Genomic DNA, 15,757 nt, shown 5'->3' with positions numbered 1-15,757 from the left:
ATAACGCAAGAATGATGATGTAAAAGTTGCTACTCCTGAAACCGTGGTAGCATATATAGCAGGGGCCTTGTCTAAAATCAAGCATGGCATGCATCATGCATTTGCCAAGTTGAATGTCCATGTTCCGGCCAAATCCGAGTAAGCTTACAAGTTTAGAACACTAGCTAACTGGACCACAAAGCAATATGGAAATTTGGTATTTAATTTTACAAAACTTATTGACGAATGAGAGGCTCTGAGATTGGTTTTATAGTTCAAAAGTTATTAACGAGTGAGAGGCTTTGAGGTCAGTAGATCACCGCAATGTGCCTTTTTTTGTACACCCAAGTTTTAATCCGTCTCTATCAGGTCAAGGAAAATTTAGGTATGATAAATCAAAGTAAATTTAAGTATTTTTTACCAAAAAAAAAGAAACTAAGTTTAGGTATTTGAATTGAATTTCTCCAAATCAAGTAAATCTTAATAAATGTCCTTTCTGTTTAGAGGATTTCTCGCGTTGGAGCTGGAGCCCAAGTAGGAAATTCCTGGTGCCCAAGCCTAGTTTCCACCTTTTTAAGTACTTACTATATATATTAACATATATATGAATTTATAAATGTATGGAAGATGAAAAAAAAAATTATTTTTATAAATGATAGGTAAATTTAATTTGTAAATTTTTTTATTATGTTTCAGTGCATAATATTTGCTAGATAATAGATGATTAAGATCGTTGCTTTTTTTATTTGGTCGAAAGTCTAAAGAAATCGACAGTGTAAAAATTGGTGCATATAATCAAAAATCCTAATCATATATATTTTTTTTTGAGGAAACCTAATCATATGAATATATTGAAAGAAAAAAATCATACGAATATAAAGTACAAATGAAGGGAAATGAATGCGCAAATGTAACATTGCATGTTCAGTCTTGAAAAAAGTTGATTTGTGGCCCAACAACAAGAACGAAACAAAGATATAAATTTAAACCAAATCCTTCGTTCCCAAGCAAACAGAGATATGTAAGAAGAGAGAAATTCGTCGGGAGAGCAAAGAGAGTAACTATACAACTAAATTATTCAGTTTGAATTTAAGCTGCTGCGATGAACACGATTATGACGAAGCCCGTGGTGCGAGTGAACATGATATCGATTCTGGAAGCATGCTGAAACAAGGCCGTTTGGCCACAGTTCACAAGAATTGCTCCGCCTCCGCCCCCTCAGCCGCTGCCCGAGCAGTTCAACTTCAAACAACAGCCCCAGTTACGCTTCCACAACAACCCTTGCGTTGATCTGTACTTCCACTGCGCCAAGGGACATGACGCCATGTCCACCGTGGAATTCCATGAAACTCTGATGAACCAAGTGCTTCCCTCGGCCTGGTCGCACAATCCTCTAACCACCCTCAAACTTATCTGCAACTTCATAGACAAACGCGGCAACGGTGGAAAACGCAACCAAGACGAAACTTTCTTCACGGCGGCGGTTTGGCTCCACCAGAACCACCCCAAAACTCTTGCCTGCGATCTCGGGACAATTTTTGGCTCCTTCGGGCATATCCTAGACCTTCCATGCATTCTCTCGCAGGTTCTACGGGGCGAAGCTCACTTGAAGTTTACTATGAGGATAAGGGAGGAGGCGGATTCAAACGGAATGGTGAAGGTAAAGGAAAAGGACGCCAAGTCAAAAGCAAGCTACTTCTTGTTGAGGAAGAAGACGATCCACAAGGCGGCTCAAAGAGATACGACCGCTTCTTGCACGACTGTGTTTCAGATATTTTCGCCCAATGCGTCTGATATTGAAAAATTGCATAATCACAACGATCATGACCATGACCATGACCATCATGATGATTACTGCTTGTAGATTACCCAAGCGGCTACCTCTTTGCCTACCATTGCTGATCATCATATGTTGTTCAAAAACATTGCAAGGAAGGTTTTCCCGCCAGAATCATGCTGCTGAGAAGGGGATGGTAGTGTTTGTTGTATTGACCAACTGAGGAAGGAGGTTTTGTCGCCCTTGAGAAAAACTATAGCGCCAAGGGGCTGGGAACTTGCCAACCGGTGGGGTTATAGAGAAGAGTACAAACGAGAGCAACTGGCTGCAGCCAATGAGATTGATCCCGACGATGATGTGCTGCTTCCGCATGACATATTAAGCTATATCAAGTATCCCGAACTCGAGCAAGAGGCTGATGTTAAGTGGAAGAAAATGGTGGAGGTTTACTTAAAGCAGGGGAAGCTGAAGAATTGGTTGGCTGTGTGTGATGTCGACAACACCTTGTCGGTGGGTTTGGCTTTAGGGCTTTTGTTGCCTCAATTGAGTGACGAGCCGTGGAAAGGAAAGGTGGTCGCTTACAGCAAAAACCCTCGGCTGCATTCGATACAAGGCGAGGATCTTAATTTGAGGGCCAAATATATGCAGACTTTGATCAAAAGCCAGGACTGGACGACTGATTTCGGGAAGGAGTTCGATGTGATTCAAGAAGGTGTTTGCCTTGAACACATACAAACACTTCTTGAGAGGCAGCAACTTTAGCTTCTTGGGGGAGGCTAATTACGAGGAAATACGGAACAAGGATAAAGAGAAGGGGTATGGAGATGTGGTGCCAAACCTAGTCATTTGGAATATGATCAAGCCTGAGTATTCGGCTAGGCATTGTAGAGAACCAGAACCAGGGGTGACGTTGTTGAGTGGCTTCTCGTACAAGCTGCTCGAGTTCTTCTTCAAAAATGATGGTGACATCGGCCCCAACCATGTCATGGAAGCTGCTGTATCTGCCCCAGCATATCAAACTCCTGCAGTAGTCGACTGACTGACTCGCACAAATCACTGGTGTGAATGTGTTCATCTATATATTTCTTAGGTCGTAAAAGTTCCTCTCCAGACCATTGGTAGGCCTTAAGCTTTCATATTTTCCTGTTATCCTCTCTCCTCCATTGTTGTCTTGCTTCTCAAGGTCTTTTTTTTATCCCGCAGATTAATTGTCATTTGTGTCTATAGAAATCATTATCCATTGTTTCCCGTATTTTTTAATGGTGGACTGAGCGGTTAAACGCTATAATTATCTATCCAATCATCTATTTAAGTCATCATACTAATTAGTTTGGTTGTTGAGTGAGTTGCTTAATTTGGTTGTGGAACTAATTTTTCTGTTGTGCTGGTAGTACTATCAATTTTTTTTTTTTTTGAGAAATTTTCTATTCGGTTCGGTTGGGAAGGTAATTCTTAAAAGTTAGGAGGGTAATTTTGTCTCTGAATAGATTTCAAAATATTTACGGTTTTACCACTCTTATCAGCTTTCTCCCTCTTTTCATTCGTCTTCTCTCCAAAAAAAAAAAAAAAAAAACTAGCCGCTCAAGTTTCTCTCAACCCCAACCGTCCCTCATCTTTCTCTCTTCACTCATCATTTCGATGAACTCCTCTCGCACTGCCCCTTTTTTTGCTGTCTATTGTTTCCGTCTTTGTCTCGGCGATCATCTGCTGCCGTTTTTTGTTGCTGGAATAGTCTTGTGCTCCAATCCGCCAAACAGGTTCGTCCCCCCTCCCAAATCCCTAATTCATATTGTTTATTTCTGTCCGAATTTTGATCTGATTTTTTTTCCATATTTCCAGTAAATCATTTGTTATTCCTCCTCATCTCTCTCAGTGCTTTCACTCAAATTTTCAGGTCTTAGATCGTATTTTGTTTTTTATTTTTGTTTGCGTTCAGTGTGATTTTGTGTGAAAGAATCAAAGATGTTGGGAATTTAGATTTTACAGATTTTTCCAGTTCAGGATGATAAAAATTTAGGGCTTTGATTTGTTGATGTGATTTCCACGTACTCTGAATTCAAATAGAAATGCAAGGATATGTTAGATGTGTGAGTAAATTTTCAGTCTTCATATATTTATTTAACCCTTAACAATATGTGAATTATTGATTGATAATTTGATAATATGTATGCTATTATTGATTAAGAAAAATTAGTTCGTTAATTTGTTGGGCTTGGTTGTTTTGGCATGTTGATGTTATAAATCTCCTCTTTATAGTTAGGTTGAAGATCATGTTAATAGATATTTTTTTTTGTTGGTTCGGATCGGGGGATTCCGAAGGCCTTGCCATTGAGCTTAGTCTGAAGCGATTCCTATCTTATTGACTTATTGCATGTCAAAATCTGCTTCAAATTTGTGATTTAATATAATTGGGTTTTAGAAAAAAATTCATGATTTTGTCTAATCCAATTGAGTGATTAGAAAAATTTTCATCAGATTTTTGGGTTCCTGGGGGGTTATGAATCTTGATGTTGAGAGAGCTTGGTTGTTTTAATTGCTAATGAAATTAGCTTCTAAACGTTGGAAGAGTGCATCCGGCATGTTGTGTGACCGCCGTATGCCACTGAAGCTCAAGGGAAAATTTTATAGGACGACAATAAGGCCGACGATGCTGTATGGCACAGAATGTTGGGCGGTGAAGCATCAACACGTACACAAAATGGGTGTAGCGGAGATGAGGATGCTTCGTTGGATGTGTGGGCACACGAGAAAGGATAAGATTAGGAATGAGGATATCCGGGGTAAAGTAGGAGTAGCCGAAATTGAAGAAAAGATGAGAGAAAATCAGTTACGGTGGGTTGGACATGTGCAAAGAAGGCCTACTGACGCTCCGATTAGAAGATGCGACTATGGGATAGAGGTTCAGGGCCGAAGGGGTAGAGGAAGACCTAGGAAAACTTTGAGAGAGACCCTAAGAAAAGACTTAGAGTACTTGGATCTAACGGAGGACATGACACAGGACAGAACACAATGGCGTTCTAAAATTCATATAGCCGATCCCACTCAGTGACTTAGATTTTCCAAGTCTCCAACCGAGAAGTTGTCCTCGCTCGGGAAATTAAGGGAACACTACCTCAACATACAAGCTTCACTAACAAAGCTTCAACATACAAGCTTCAACAAAAGAAAATTCAAAGAACTTAGCGAAGAAGGCTTTGGTGATTTAACACAATACGTTGAAATGAAGGAAATCTTATTTATTGATATCCCCGATAAGTTACAAATATGTACATATACTTGAGTCAAAATAAACAAACAAGAGGGAGCCTTCACAAAGGTTGCTTAGGAGAAGTCTCAGCAGTCGGTAGAGCCCCAGAAAGAGAAGGCACCGGAGGGGGATCATTCGGAGCCTCAGTACTGGATAGAACCCTAGAAGGAGGAGGCATCAGAGGTTGATCATTTGGAGCTTCATTACGCGGTACAGCCCCAGAAGACGAAGGCAATAAATGCCTTTGGAACAAACCCAAAAATCTCTGATGATCAAGTAAAACCTGACCATCAGATTCCTTCATCTGGTCAAGCTTGCTCTTCATGTTGGTAGCATAGTCATGTGCGAGCCGGTGCAACTGTTTATTCTCATGCTTGAGCCCTCTAATCTCCTGTTTGAGACTCATCACTTCAGCTGCCAATGATTCAACTTGGCGGGTTCGAGCAAATAGGCGTTGGGCCATATTAGACACAGAACCTGCACACTGAACACTAAGAGCCAGAGAATCCTTAACAGCCAACTCATCAGACCGTTTGGAAAGTAGTCTGTTATCTTTGGGAGTGAGAAGGTTCCTGGCCACTACCGCAGCGGTCATATCATTCTTCATCACAGAATCCCCAACGGTAAGAGGACCAGTAGGGGAGACGAAGGATGGGCGCCATATGTTGTCTGGAGAAGGCGGGGCTGCCTCTTCAACAAGGTTCAAGTCAAAACGACGGTCGGAGGGGCCAGACATTTTCAAAGGTGTTGAAGAGAGAAGAGGTCGGACAAATCAAGATCTTAGAAGTGCAAGAATGGAGCTTCTACTGGTGGATATTCAAGTGTGCTTTGGAACTTAATGTCAGCCCCTATAAAAATCTGCACTCGACGAAGCTTCAGAAATCAAAGAGGCGCCTGCTCAGAATTCGAAGAAGCGTTTGCTTTCTCAAAAGCTAGGCTGCTTAGAGACCACGAGGGTCGATCTCAGAAATCGAAGAGGCGTTTGCTTTCTCAAAAGCTGGGCTGCTCAAAGACCACGAAGGCCGATCTCAGAAATCGAAGAGGTTTGCTTTCTCAAAAGCTGGGCTGCTCAGAGACCACGAGGGCCGATCTCAGAAATCGAAAAGGTTTGCTTTCTCAAAAGCTGGGCTGCTCAGAGACCACGAGGGCCGATCTCAGAAATCGAAGAGGCACCTACTTTTCCAGCCTTGTCAGCACCTGTCACACGCACACTCAGCTTTGCGGAAATTATGGGCATTCTGTCGAAGATTTCTGGCGAAGTAGAAAGCACATGAATCATACTGTTCAATCACCCACTTCCCACATGCAACAGTAGCTCATGGGTACCACATATAACTTTGCCAAAGTTCTCTGACAAAGTTGAGACTACTTTTCCAGCCTTGTCAGCACCTGTCACACGCACACTCAGCTTTGCGGAGATTATGGGCATTCTGTCGAAGATTTCTGGCGAAGTAGAAAGCACATGAATCGTACTATTCAATCACCAACTTCCCACACGCAACAATAGCTCATGGGTACCACATATAACTTTGCCAAAGTTCTCTGACAAAGTTGAGACTACTTTTCCAGCCTTGTCAGCACCTGTCACACGCACACTCAGCTTTGCGGAGATTATGGGCATTCTGTCGAAGATTTCTGGCGAAATAGAAAGCACGTGAAGCTTGCAGCTCTCACTACATCGCTCTGACCAAGAAGGGTAAAAGAATAGCAAAGAAACAACACTAACAAAGTTTAGACACATAAATTTTGAAGGCCTAGCTACCATATTATTACCCACAAGGGTAAAGGAACAGTACCACTGCTGGATAATTGGAAAGTCCCGGTGTGTCAACCTATGTGCTTCGTGGCAAGGTAGACTAGCAAACACGCCCAACCTTTACTCACATTCGAGAAAACACTCCCAACAAGATTGCTTGCCCCAAAATCGAAGAGGCATCGCCCTCCGAATCTCGAGAGCCAGACTCCCAACATGATTACTTTCTCAAAAATCGAAGAGAGGGTAAAGGAACAGTACCACTGCTGGATAATTGGAAAGTCCCTGTGTGTCAACCTCTGTGCTTCGTGGCAAGGTAGATTAGCAAACATGCCCAACCTTTACTCACATTTGAGAAAACACCCCCAACAAGATTGCTTGCTCCAAAATCGAAGAGGCACCGCCCTCCGAATCTCGAGAGCCAGACTCCTAACATGATTACTTTCTCAAAAATCGAAGAGAGGGTAAAGGAACAGTACCACTGCTGGATAATTAGAAAGTCCCTGTGTGTCAACCTCTGTGCTTCGTGGCAAGGTAGACTAGCAAACATGCCCAACCTTTACTCACATTCGAGAAAACACTCCCAACAAGATTGCTTGCTCCAAAATCGAAGAGGCACCGCCCTCCGAATCTCGAGAGCCAGACTCCCAACATGATTACTTTCTAAAAAATCGAAGACACCGTTCTCCAAATCTCGAGAGCCAGACCCCCAGCAGGATTGCTTTCTCAAAAATCGAAGAGGCATCGTTCCCGAATCTCGAGAGCCAGATCCCCGACAAGATTGCTTGTTCGAAAACCGAAGAGGCACCACTTTCCCAACTTCAATAGCCGGATCTCCTTGGATAAAGCTTGTCTGTGATCTTTACACGCAACATCAGCTTTCCAAATACCACATACCACTTTTTCAAAGTGCTCTGACAGAGTTAAAACTTGTGAAGCTGGCAGCTCCTATTACCGTGCTATGACCAAGCAGGGTAAAGGAATAGCATTATTACTTGATGTTAGGTAGACTCCTATATATGTCGACCTCCATCCCCAACGGACAGGCAGACCTGCAAAAATGCTCAACCCTTCCTCTTATCTGAGAGGGCACTCCCAACGAAGCCTTTCGAAATATTCAGCTTTCTTTCCCCCCGATAATACCTCTGTAAACAAGCTATACTAGAGCAAGAATATCTCATATCATCAGGGTTAAAAGCAAGAGTATCCCATATCATGCTTTTTCCCTGTCTTTTCCTTTGGCCTTGTTCTTACCTGCAAGACAAGGAGAAAGAGAGCAATCAGTCAGCACTTGGAATCAAGCTTCTAGCCAGGAACTGACTGCCTGGAACCCCTTACCTGATTACTTACCTGGCATTGCTCTCGAGTACTCATCTTCAACATCTTATGCTTCCAGGGAAGATACCGCATCTGCCTGAGGAACAGATAGGGCAAGTGAGAAGGATACAAGGAAGCATGTGGAGACAAGCGTAACAGCACACGTGCCGATACATCCACTACTCTGTCAAAAGAAAAAGTATCCCATATCAGCAGGGTTGAACGTACTCTAGATTTGATGGGCATGTTTTGACCCTCAAATTCTTTAGTCGGCCTTATACTCTGGAGGAAACCAGAAAACCCTCCAGCCCAGTTCAAGAATAAGCCTGTGGAAAGTTACTTCTTCAAAAGAAAAAGTATCCCATATCATCTCTTCTCATTTTTTTTCTCTTTATCCTTCATGCTGCCTGCAAGATAGGGAGAATGTGAACAATCAGCCGGAGCTCTGATTGCTTACCTTGTCTGTTACCTCTTTCAGCAGATCCCCTAGCTCGGCGACTTGGGGGACTCCTACTACATGGTTTGTATCGCGCTTGACCAAGCCTGAAACTACAAGTAAGCTTCAAGTGACATTGATACATTACCTTGTGCATCTCCACCAGTTACAGATACCACCCCTGGATGGAGGAAGAGTACTTCCAGAGAAGATGCCACATCTACCTATGAGACAGATAAGGAAAGTCAAGACGATACCACACTCCGGTACTTAGAAGTTTCGTGGTTACGAGATCATTCTCCCACAATATTTCCTAATGTCATTTGTACTAAATCATTCACTTGTACTCCCTAAAGGAGAGCTTGAACCTATGTATTTGTGTAAACCCTTCACAATTAATGAGAACTCCTCTATTCCGTGGATGTAGCCAATCTGGGTGAACCACGTACATCTTGTGTTTGCTTTCCTATCTCTATCCATTTATATACTTATCCACACTAATGACCGGAGCAATCTAGCGAAGATCACAAAAAGTGACCGTTTTCGCTACCTAGGATCTATCTTGCAAAAGAACGGAGAATTAGATGAAGATCTCAACCATAGAATACAAGCTGGATGGATGAAGTGTAAGAGTGTATCCGGCGTGTTGTGTGACCGTCGTAAGCCACTGAAGCTCAAGGGAAAATTTTATAGGACGGCAATAAGGCCAGCGATGCTGTATGGCACAGAATGTTTGGCGGTGAAGCATCAACACGTACACAAAATGGGTGTGGCGGAGATGAGGATGCTTCGTGGGATGTATGGGCACACGAGAAAGGATAAGATTGGGAATGAGGATATCCGAGGTAAAGTAGGAGTAGCCAAAATTGAAGGAAATATGAGAGAAAATCGGTTCCGGTGGTTTGGACATGTGCAAAGAAGGCCTACTGACGCTCCGGTTCGAAAATGTGACTACGGGACAGAGGTTCAGGGCCGAAGGGGTAGAGGAAGACCTAGGAAAACTTTGGAAGAGACCCTAAGAAAAGACTTGAGTACTTGGATCTAACGGAGGACATGACACAAAACCGAGCGCAATGGCGTTCTAGGATTCATATAGCCGACCCCACTTAGTGGGAAAAGACTTTGTTGTTGTTGTTGTTGTTGGTGATATATTGCCGATGCCAAAATATCATATTTACAAGGACAAAGATAGCAAGGTTCTAAATCAAATTCTTATCCTGGTTCTACTGCTGGGTTCACTATCAATAAAAGGCACATGAAATATGGTATTGATTTTAGAGCCTTAGATTTCTCAGATTGTCTTCATATATCGAATGTCATCTGAATTTAGTTGTAGTTAATTTGTCAAAGTTTGTTGTTGTTTAGCTTTTTCAAATGGCAGCCTTAGTATTTGCCCAGTATTTTTTGTGAATTCCAAACTTTGCTTATAATTGTAGGTACGTAAAAGCTGCCAATTGGATTTGTTCCCCAGATGATATTGGCATACCTATATAATGATTGTTCTTTTGCTTTGATGTAGAAGAAAATTGTTATGCCCCTTATGCATCCTGCTTCTTTATGTCCGTGTGTTCTTTGTTCAAAGGTTGGTTGGTTGTTAAACTTGCTGCTGTAGAAGAGTTAATTTCTGGTAGGTAGATGATTATATTGTTGTTCCTATCATGCATAAGGTCGTGGTAATAATATTGTGAGATTTTGTGTCTGCATAAATCCAGTAATGGTTTTGATAATCAGAAAGTAATATCTCAACTTCTTTGCGATTATAGTTGCTTTGATACTGTCATAGGGTCTTCTATCATACTTACAAATTGATTTTGATATATCCATTCGTAGGTTTAAAATTTTTGTCAAACCCAAAAGTTACCTTGCTGGGTATATTTAAAAAGTAGTTTAATTAATCAATATTACTATGGTAGTTTTCAAGTATAGGTTAATTGGAATTAATCCTTTTGGTTTTATTTTTAAAAACTACATATCTGTAGTAAGGAGGGATACCTATTGAACTTTTGAATTTCCAGTAAATCTGATCATCAGGTGCTTAAAGATTTGAGTTTTTAAAGTGGTTCCACAAAACCTGCAAAGTGGACGTTATGTTGCTTGCAGCAGTAGATTGTTTAGGGTTTAGGGTTTAGTTGAAAAGATATACAAAAAAACTAGGTAATGAGGCACTGAATTGGGTTTGAGAGTTTTGATATTATGAGAGAAGTAGGGAGTATATGGGGAGAGAGGGAGGTAGGTGATTTGCAGAAATGGAGGGTGAGAGAAAAACGGGAGAAAAGGGGTAGTACATTATATTTTTATTTTATAATTTTGGGGGTTTTGTGTTTAAACTTTTTAGTACTCTTTTTTTTAGATATAGCCTACAAATGTTGACCCAAAGGTTGGACATAATCATTACTTCCTATTACAATTATTAAAGTTAATTATATTGACTAAAGTTGATTTGTATGTGATGATGATGACAACCACTAACAACAAAACAACAATCTCCTTAATCTAGGAGAAAGAACCGAAAGGTGAGGAAAAAAAAGAAGGGAAATGAGGAAAGAGAGCTCTGCACATGCAAATGTTAGTGTACATGTAAAACAGAAGTTTCTCTTTCTTCTTGTTGTTTATCTCGGTCTAGCTCTGGTATTTTGAGGGTCTCCGAGAATACAATATACTGTGACTCTGGTATTTTGATATCATATAAGTAAATGCTAGTGCTAAATTTTAACCAAGACCATACTCACAAGCAAAATACAAATACAAAAGTCCATTTTAAAATGAAGGTTGTGATTTATCGAAAGATGTTCCGTAAACATAGGAATTATGGATATGTAGGCTTATTTTTTCTTAAATTATTTTTCTTTGGGTATTGCATGTCGTGATCACCACAATGATGTTTGATGTTCTTGCTTCTTGGGGATGTTGGAGCTGGGAAATCAAGTTTGGTGTTGGGCTTTGTAAAAGAACAATTCGTTGAATTTCAGGTTTGTTCTATATCTTTCAAAGGACACATTTCCTTTTTTATCCATACCTTTACTTTTATATTATGTTATTACAAGAATCGATTGCCACCCTTAATTGGTGGTATTATCTTTACAACACATTCAAAGCAGCAAATAAAATAGCACTTGCTATTTGTTCTGTCAACTGGACTACTAGAGTAGAACTATAGAAATATCTAGTGAAAGCAATGAAGAAATCATTATGATTGATCTGCAAAGAAGCTCTAATAAGTTACAAGAGAGTAGCAATGTAAATTGAACTACTTTTATGGATCAATTCACCTATCTTTTGCTTTTTCTTTTATTTGGAGATAATTGTGTAAATGTGTGGTTTTGTGAGCGTTACTCATGTGAAACGTGTGGTGTCTGAATTGCTACATTTAAGAATGCGATTGTATTCCTGTAGCATTTTCAGTTAATTTTTCTATGAATATTATTCATGGTTTGAAAACCTGCAGCAAAGCGCGGGCATTCCTGCTAGTGATATCGATTCTGGAAGCATGTCGAAACAAGGTTGTTTGGTCGCAATCCACAAGAATTGCTCCGTCGCTGTTCGAGCAGTTCAAATTCAAACAACCCCAATTAGGCTTCCCCAACATCAACAACCCTTGCATTGATCTGTACTTCCACTGTACCAAGGGACATGACGCCATGTCGATCGTGGAATTCCACGAAACTTTGATAAACCAAGTGCTTCCCTTTGGCCTGGTCGCACAATCCTCTAACCACCCTCAAACTCATCTGCAACTTCATAGACAGACGTGGCGACGGTGGAAAACGCAACCAAGACGAAGCTTTCTTCACAACGGCGGTTTGGCTCCACCAGAACCACCCCAAAACCTTTGCCTACAATCTCGTGCCAATTTCCAGCTCATTCGGACATATCCTAGACCTTCCCTGCATTCTCTCCCAGGTTCTACGGGGTGAAGCTCACTTGAAATTTACTAGGAGGACGAGGGAAGAGGCGGATTCAAACGGAATGGTGAAGGTTAAGGAAAAGGACGCCAAATCAAAGGCAAGCGAATTGTTGTTGAGGAGGAAGGCGATCTACACAGCCAACAAGGCGGCTCAGAGATACGAGCACGACACTGATTATCGCTTCTTGCACAACTGTGTTTCAGATATTTTTGCCTAGTGCATTAAGTCTGATATTGAAAAATTTCATCATCACATGGACCATGACCATGACCATCATGATGACTACTGCTTGGAGATTACCCAAGCGGCTGCCTTTTTGCCTACCATCGCTGATCATCATATGTTGTTCGAAAACATTGCAAGGAAGGTTTTCCCGCCATAATCATGCCTCCGAGAAGGGGATGGTAGTGTTTGTTGTATTGACCAACTAAGGGCTGGGAACCTGCCAACCGGTGGGGTTATAGAGCGGAGTACAAGCGAGTGCAATTGGCTGCATCCAATGAGATTGATCTTGGCGATGTCACGCTGCTTCCGCATGACATAGTAAGCTATAACAAGTATCCTGAGCTCGAGCAAGAGGCTGATGTTAAGTGGAAGAAAATGATGGAGGTTTACTCAAAGCAGGGGAAGCTGAAGAATTGGTTGGCTGTGTGATGTCGACAACACCTTGTCGGCGGGTTTGGCTTTGAGGCTTTTGTTGCCTCAATTGAGTGACGAGCCATGGAAGGGGAAGATTGTCACCTAAAGCAAAAACCCTCAGTTGCATTCGATACAAGGCGATGATCTTAATTCGAGGGCCAAATATATGTAGACTTTGATCAAAAGCCAGGACTAGACGGCTGATTTCGGAAAGGTGTTCGATGTGATTCTAGAAGAGGTAGGGAATGCGAATTTGAAGCCATATAAGATGGTCAAGAAAGTGCTTGCCTTGACGACATACAAACACTTCTTAACATGCAGCAACTTCAGCTGCTGGGGGGGGGGGGGAGACTAAGGCCCCGTTTGGGATTGAGGTGATTTTAAAAAAAGCCACTGTGAAAAAAAATTGAGGATCATTTTTGTGTTTGGTAAACTGAAAAAAAAGGGCTTATTTTGGAAGCTGCTGTGAGAATAAGCTGAAAATCAAAAGAAAAGCTGAAGCTGCTATTTGCTGCTTTGAAAAAAAGCCAGTTTTTTCAAAGCACACAGAGCTACATTGCTCCTTTAATGAAAAGACACACTATCATCCTGCTTTTTTTTCCAAAAGCACTTTCACAAAAAAGTTTACCAAACACTCTACTGGCTTTATTTCACAGCCGCTTATTCTCACAGCAGTTTTTTTTCAAAGCACAGCAATACCAAACCAGCCCTAAGATGTCTCCCTTTCTTCTTCTAGTTTCTGCTACTACTTTCACTTCTCCAAAGCTCTCCTTCTTTCTTTGAGTTCTGATGAGACTAAGAGAGAGTATATATATAGGTGTATATATGCTGCTAATAAGTGTGTGTATATTTACACATGTAATTAATACTTTTGTAGAGAAGAGCAAAGTGAGTGACGAGAACTAAAAAAGTGGACTGGAAAACAATAGGCTTATAACGTTCAAATTCTAACGGTCACTTTCAATGGAGGCAATAGAAACGAATAAAATGTGGGGCCTGGACTTGTTGCCTCAAGTGATCTGGCACTAACACTTCCAAATGTAAAGAAAAAAGGCACAAAGACAACTAGACGAGCACCATAGCCTTAAACGGGTTGACCTTGCTTTGGAATTTTTTATTGATCCGAGGTTATTTTTCAACTGAGATTTGCTTTGGTGAGCATGAACTTCCCTACATTTTGGTTTTACCCGGCCCCACTGTTGAGACCGCTCATGTGAGAGAGGTAGACACTTGCATAGCAATTTAACCAAAGATTTTCTTCTGGAGACACTGATCGACCAACAATTAACAATCACTCATGTAAAAAAGTTGGCATATGCAAAAACCCTACCAAAGAGTCACATTAGGGTGACACCGTAATCAATCAACAATTGACAATAACTAATCTAGAGTCAACTCGTGGCTTTTGTTTATAGGCATCTACTAAGATTGCTGATGTTTTATTATACATACTTGGCTATCAGATAGAAAAGGGTGGTGCTATTTTACACCTATTTTACCTCTACCCACTCTTCTCAATTTTCGGCTGTATGATCGAATGAATTAAAAAAGACTAAAAGACAAAAATTACCAAAAACATGTGTGAGAAGTTAAAATAGGAGTGTGAATAGCATCAACTACAGAAAAAGAAACATCCATTTTTTTCCTTTCGATTAAAAGAGGAGATTTACACCGCAACATGCTAACACAAAATTGACATGTAAGTTTGAACCAAATATCTATAAAATTGTATCTTATTTTAGATATACATCATCATAGCCAAAACCTAAGGCAGAAAAGACCCAAGGACAAGTACATGGGTGCACAAAAGGATAAAATGCGTGCATAAATTATTTCCCATTATTTATCACCTTCCTTCTCTAATAATGTCAGCGAGCAGTGATTGAGTGACGTGTACTGGAGAAGGCGTAGGGTCAACCACGGGGGTGTTAGCACCACTTGCATTGTTGCCTTCGGGCTGATAGTTGAGGCGGTCATTACTATGCTTGGATGCAGTTGATGGGGTATCATCCTTCATCAAAAAGCTACATGTTGACAATGTCGTTACATCTTTAAAATCATAATTTGTCAAATAGCTCGACTTCAACATGACAGTGCCTATGTCAATATCTCCATAGAGCATTGCCACCACGTGACATAAATGGCCTCGTCATCGGTGATGTCTGCGTGCACATGAGAGCTGATCTTATCAGTCTAGTCGCTTCAGTTTCGTCAAACTCTGTCAATCTCGGATTTACCAGCCTTAAAATTTGGTTGTTTTCATGTAGAGTCCATGTCTGAAAAACATTATGTCATGGTCCAAGGAAGGGGTGAATAAGTTTTTCACAACAATGCCAAAATAAAGCTAGGGGAATGCAATTCCTACCCATTCAAGAAGATAAATCTTTTCTAGATCTAAGTTGTTGTCATAGTTTGGTCTCCCGCTGAGGGTCTCCAAAGCAACGACTCCAAAACCAAACACATCATCCTTCTCTATCAAATGTCCACACATTGCATACTTGGGTGCCAAATAGCCTTTACAATGCAAGATAATCAAATGGTTGTACAATGTTTCTTGAGATTATTAGTGGCATTATTAACATGATGTGTATTAAAATTTCATGCAAGTATAAATGTGTGTGGCTATAATATATGTAACCTATGGAAAAACAATAAAGGATGGCTTACATTGTCCCGGCAACCAGGGTGCTGATGTGGGTTTTCT

General features: G+C 41.0%; 2 protein-coding genes and 2 pseudogenes across 2 annotated transcripts in view; 3 read left to right on the top strand and 1 right to left on the bottom strand.

The window, feature by feature from the left end:
- The first annotated feature begins 1,165 nt into the window (after window positions 1–1,165).
- LOC126622866 (uncharacterized) lies at window positions 1,166–2,518 on the top strand. The gene is made up of 2 exons (XM_050291562.1): window positions 1,166–1,839; window positions 1,981–2,518. The coding sequence occupies exons 1-2, from the start codon at window positions 1,304–1,306 to the stop codon at window positions 2,516–2,518; spliced, it is 1,074 nt and encodes a 357-aa protein (XP_050147519.1). The 5' UTR covers window positions 1,166–1,303.
- Window positions 2,519–11,081: 8,563 nt separating this feature from the next.
- The window catches only part of LOC126620822 (ras-related protein RABF2b-like), a 55,441-nt gene continuing 50,765 nt past the window's right edge, over window positions 11,082–15,757 (top strand). Inside the window, exon 1 of the mRNA XM_050289147.1 lies at window positions 11,082–11,097. Coding sequence (XP_050145104.1) covers window position 11,097 — 1 coding nt within the window. The 5' untranslated portion in view covers window positions 11,082–11,096. The remainder of the gene's footprint in view (window positions 11,098–15,757) is intronic.
- LOC126621107 (uncharacterized) lies at window positions 11,923–13,408 on the top strand (annotated as a pseudogene).
- On the bottom strand, window positions 14,675–15,422 carry LOC126620825 (probable LRR receptor-like serine/threonine-protein kinase At1g56130; annotated as a pseudogene).

Source organism: Malus sylvestris, chromosome 5, assembly GCF_916048215.2.
Source record: "Malus sylvestris chromosome 5, drMalSylv7.2, whole genome shotgun sequence".
Classification (NCBI taxonomy): domain Eukaryota; kingdom Viridiplantae; phylum Streptophyta; class Magnoliopsida; order Rosales; family Rosaceae; genus Malus; species Malus sylvestris.
The sequence above is the reverse complement of the archived record's forward strand: the minus strand, read 5'-3'. Positions and strand labels throughout refer to the sequence as shown.

What these genes read in the sequence shown, in the direction of transcription:
- LOC126622866 (XM_050291562.1), top strand. Translation starts at nt 1,304, where the DNA reads ATGTCCACCGTGGAATTCCATGAAACTCTGATGAACCAAGTGCTTCCC. An exon ending in CATCATGATGATTACTGCTT is followed by an intron (nt 1,840 to 1,980) that starts GTAGATTACCCA and finishes TGACCAACTGAG; the next exon opens with GAAGGAGGTTTTGTCGCCCT.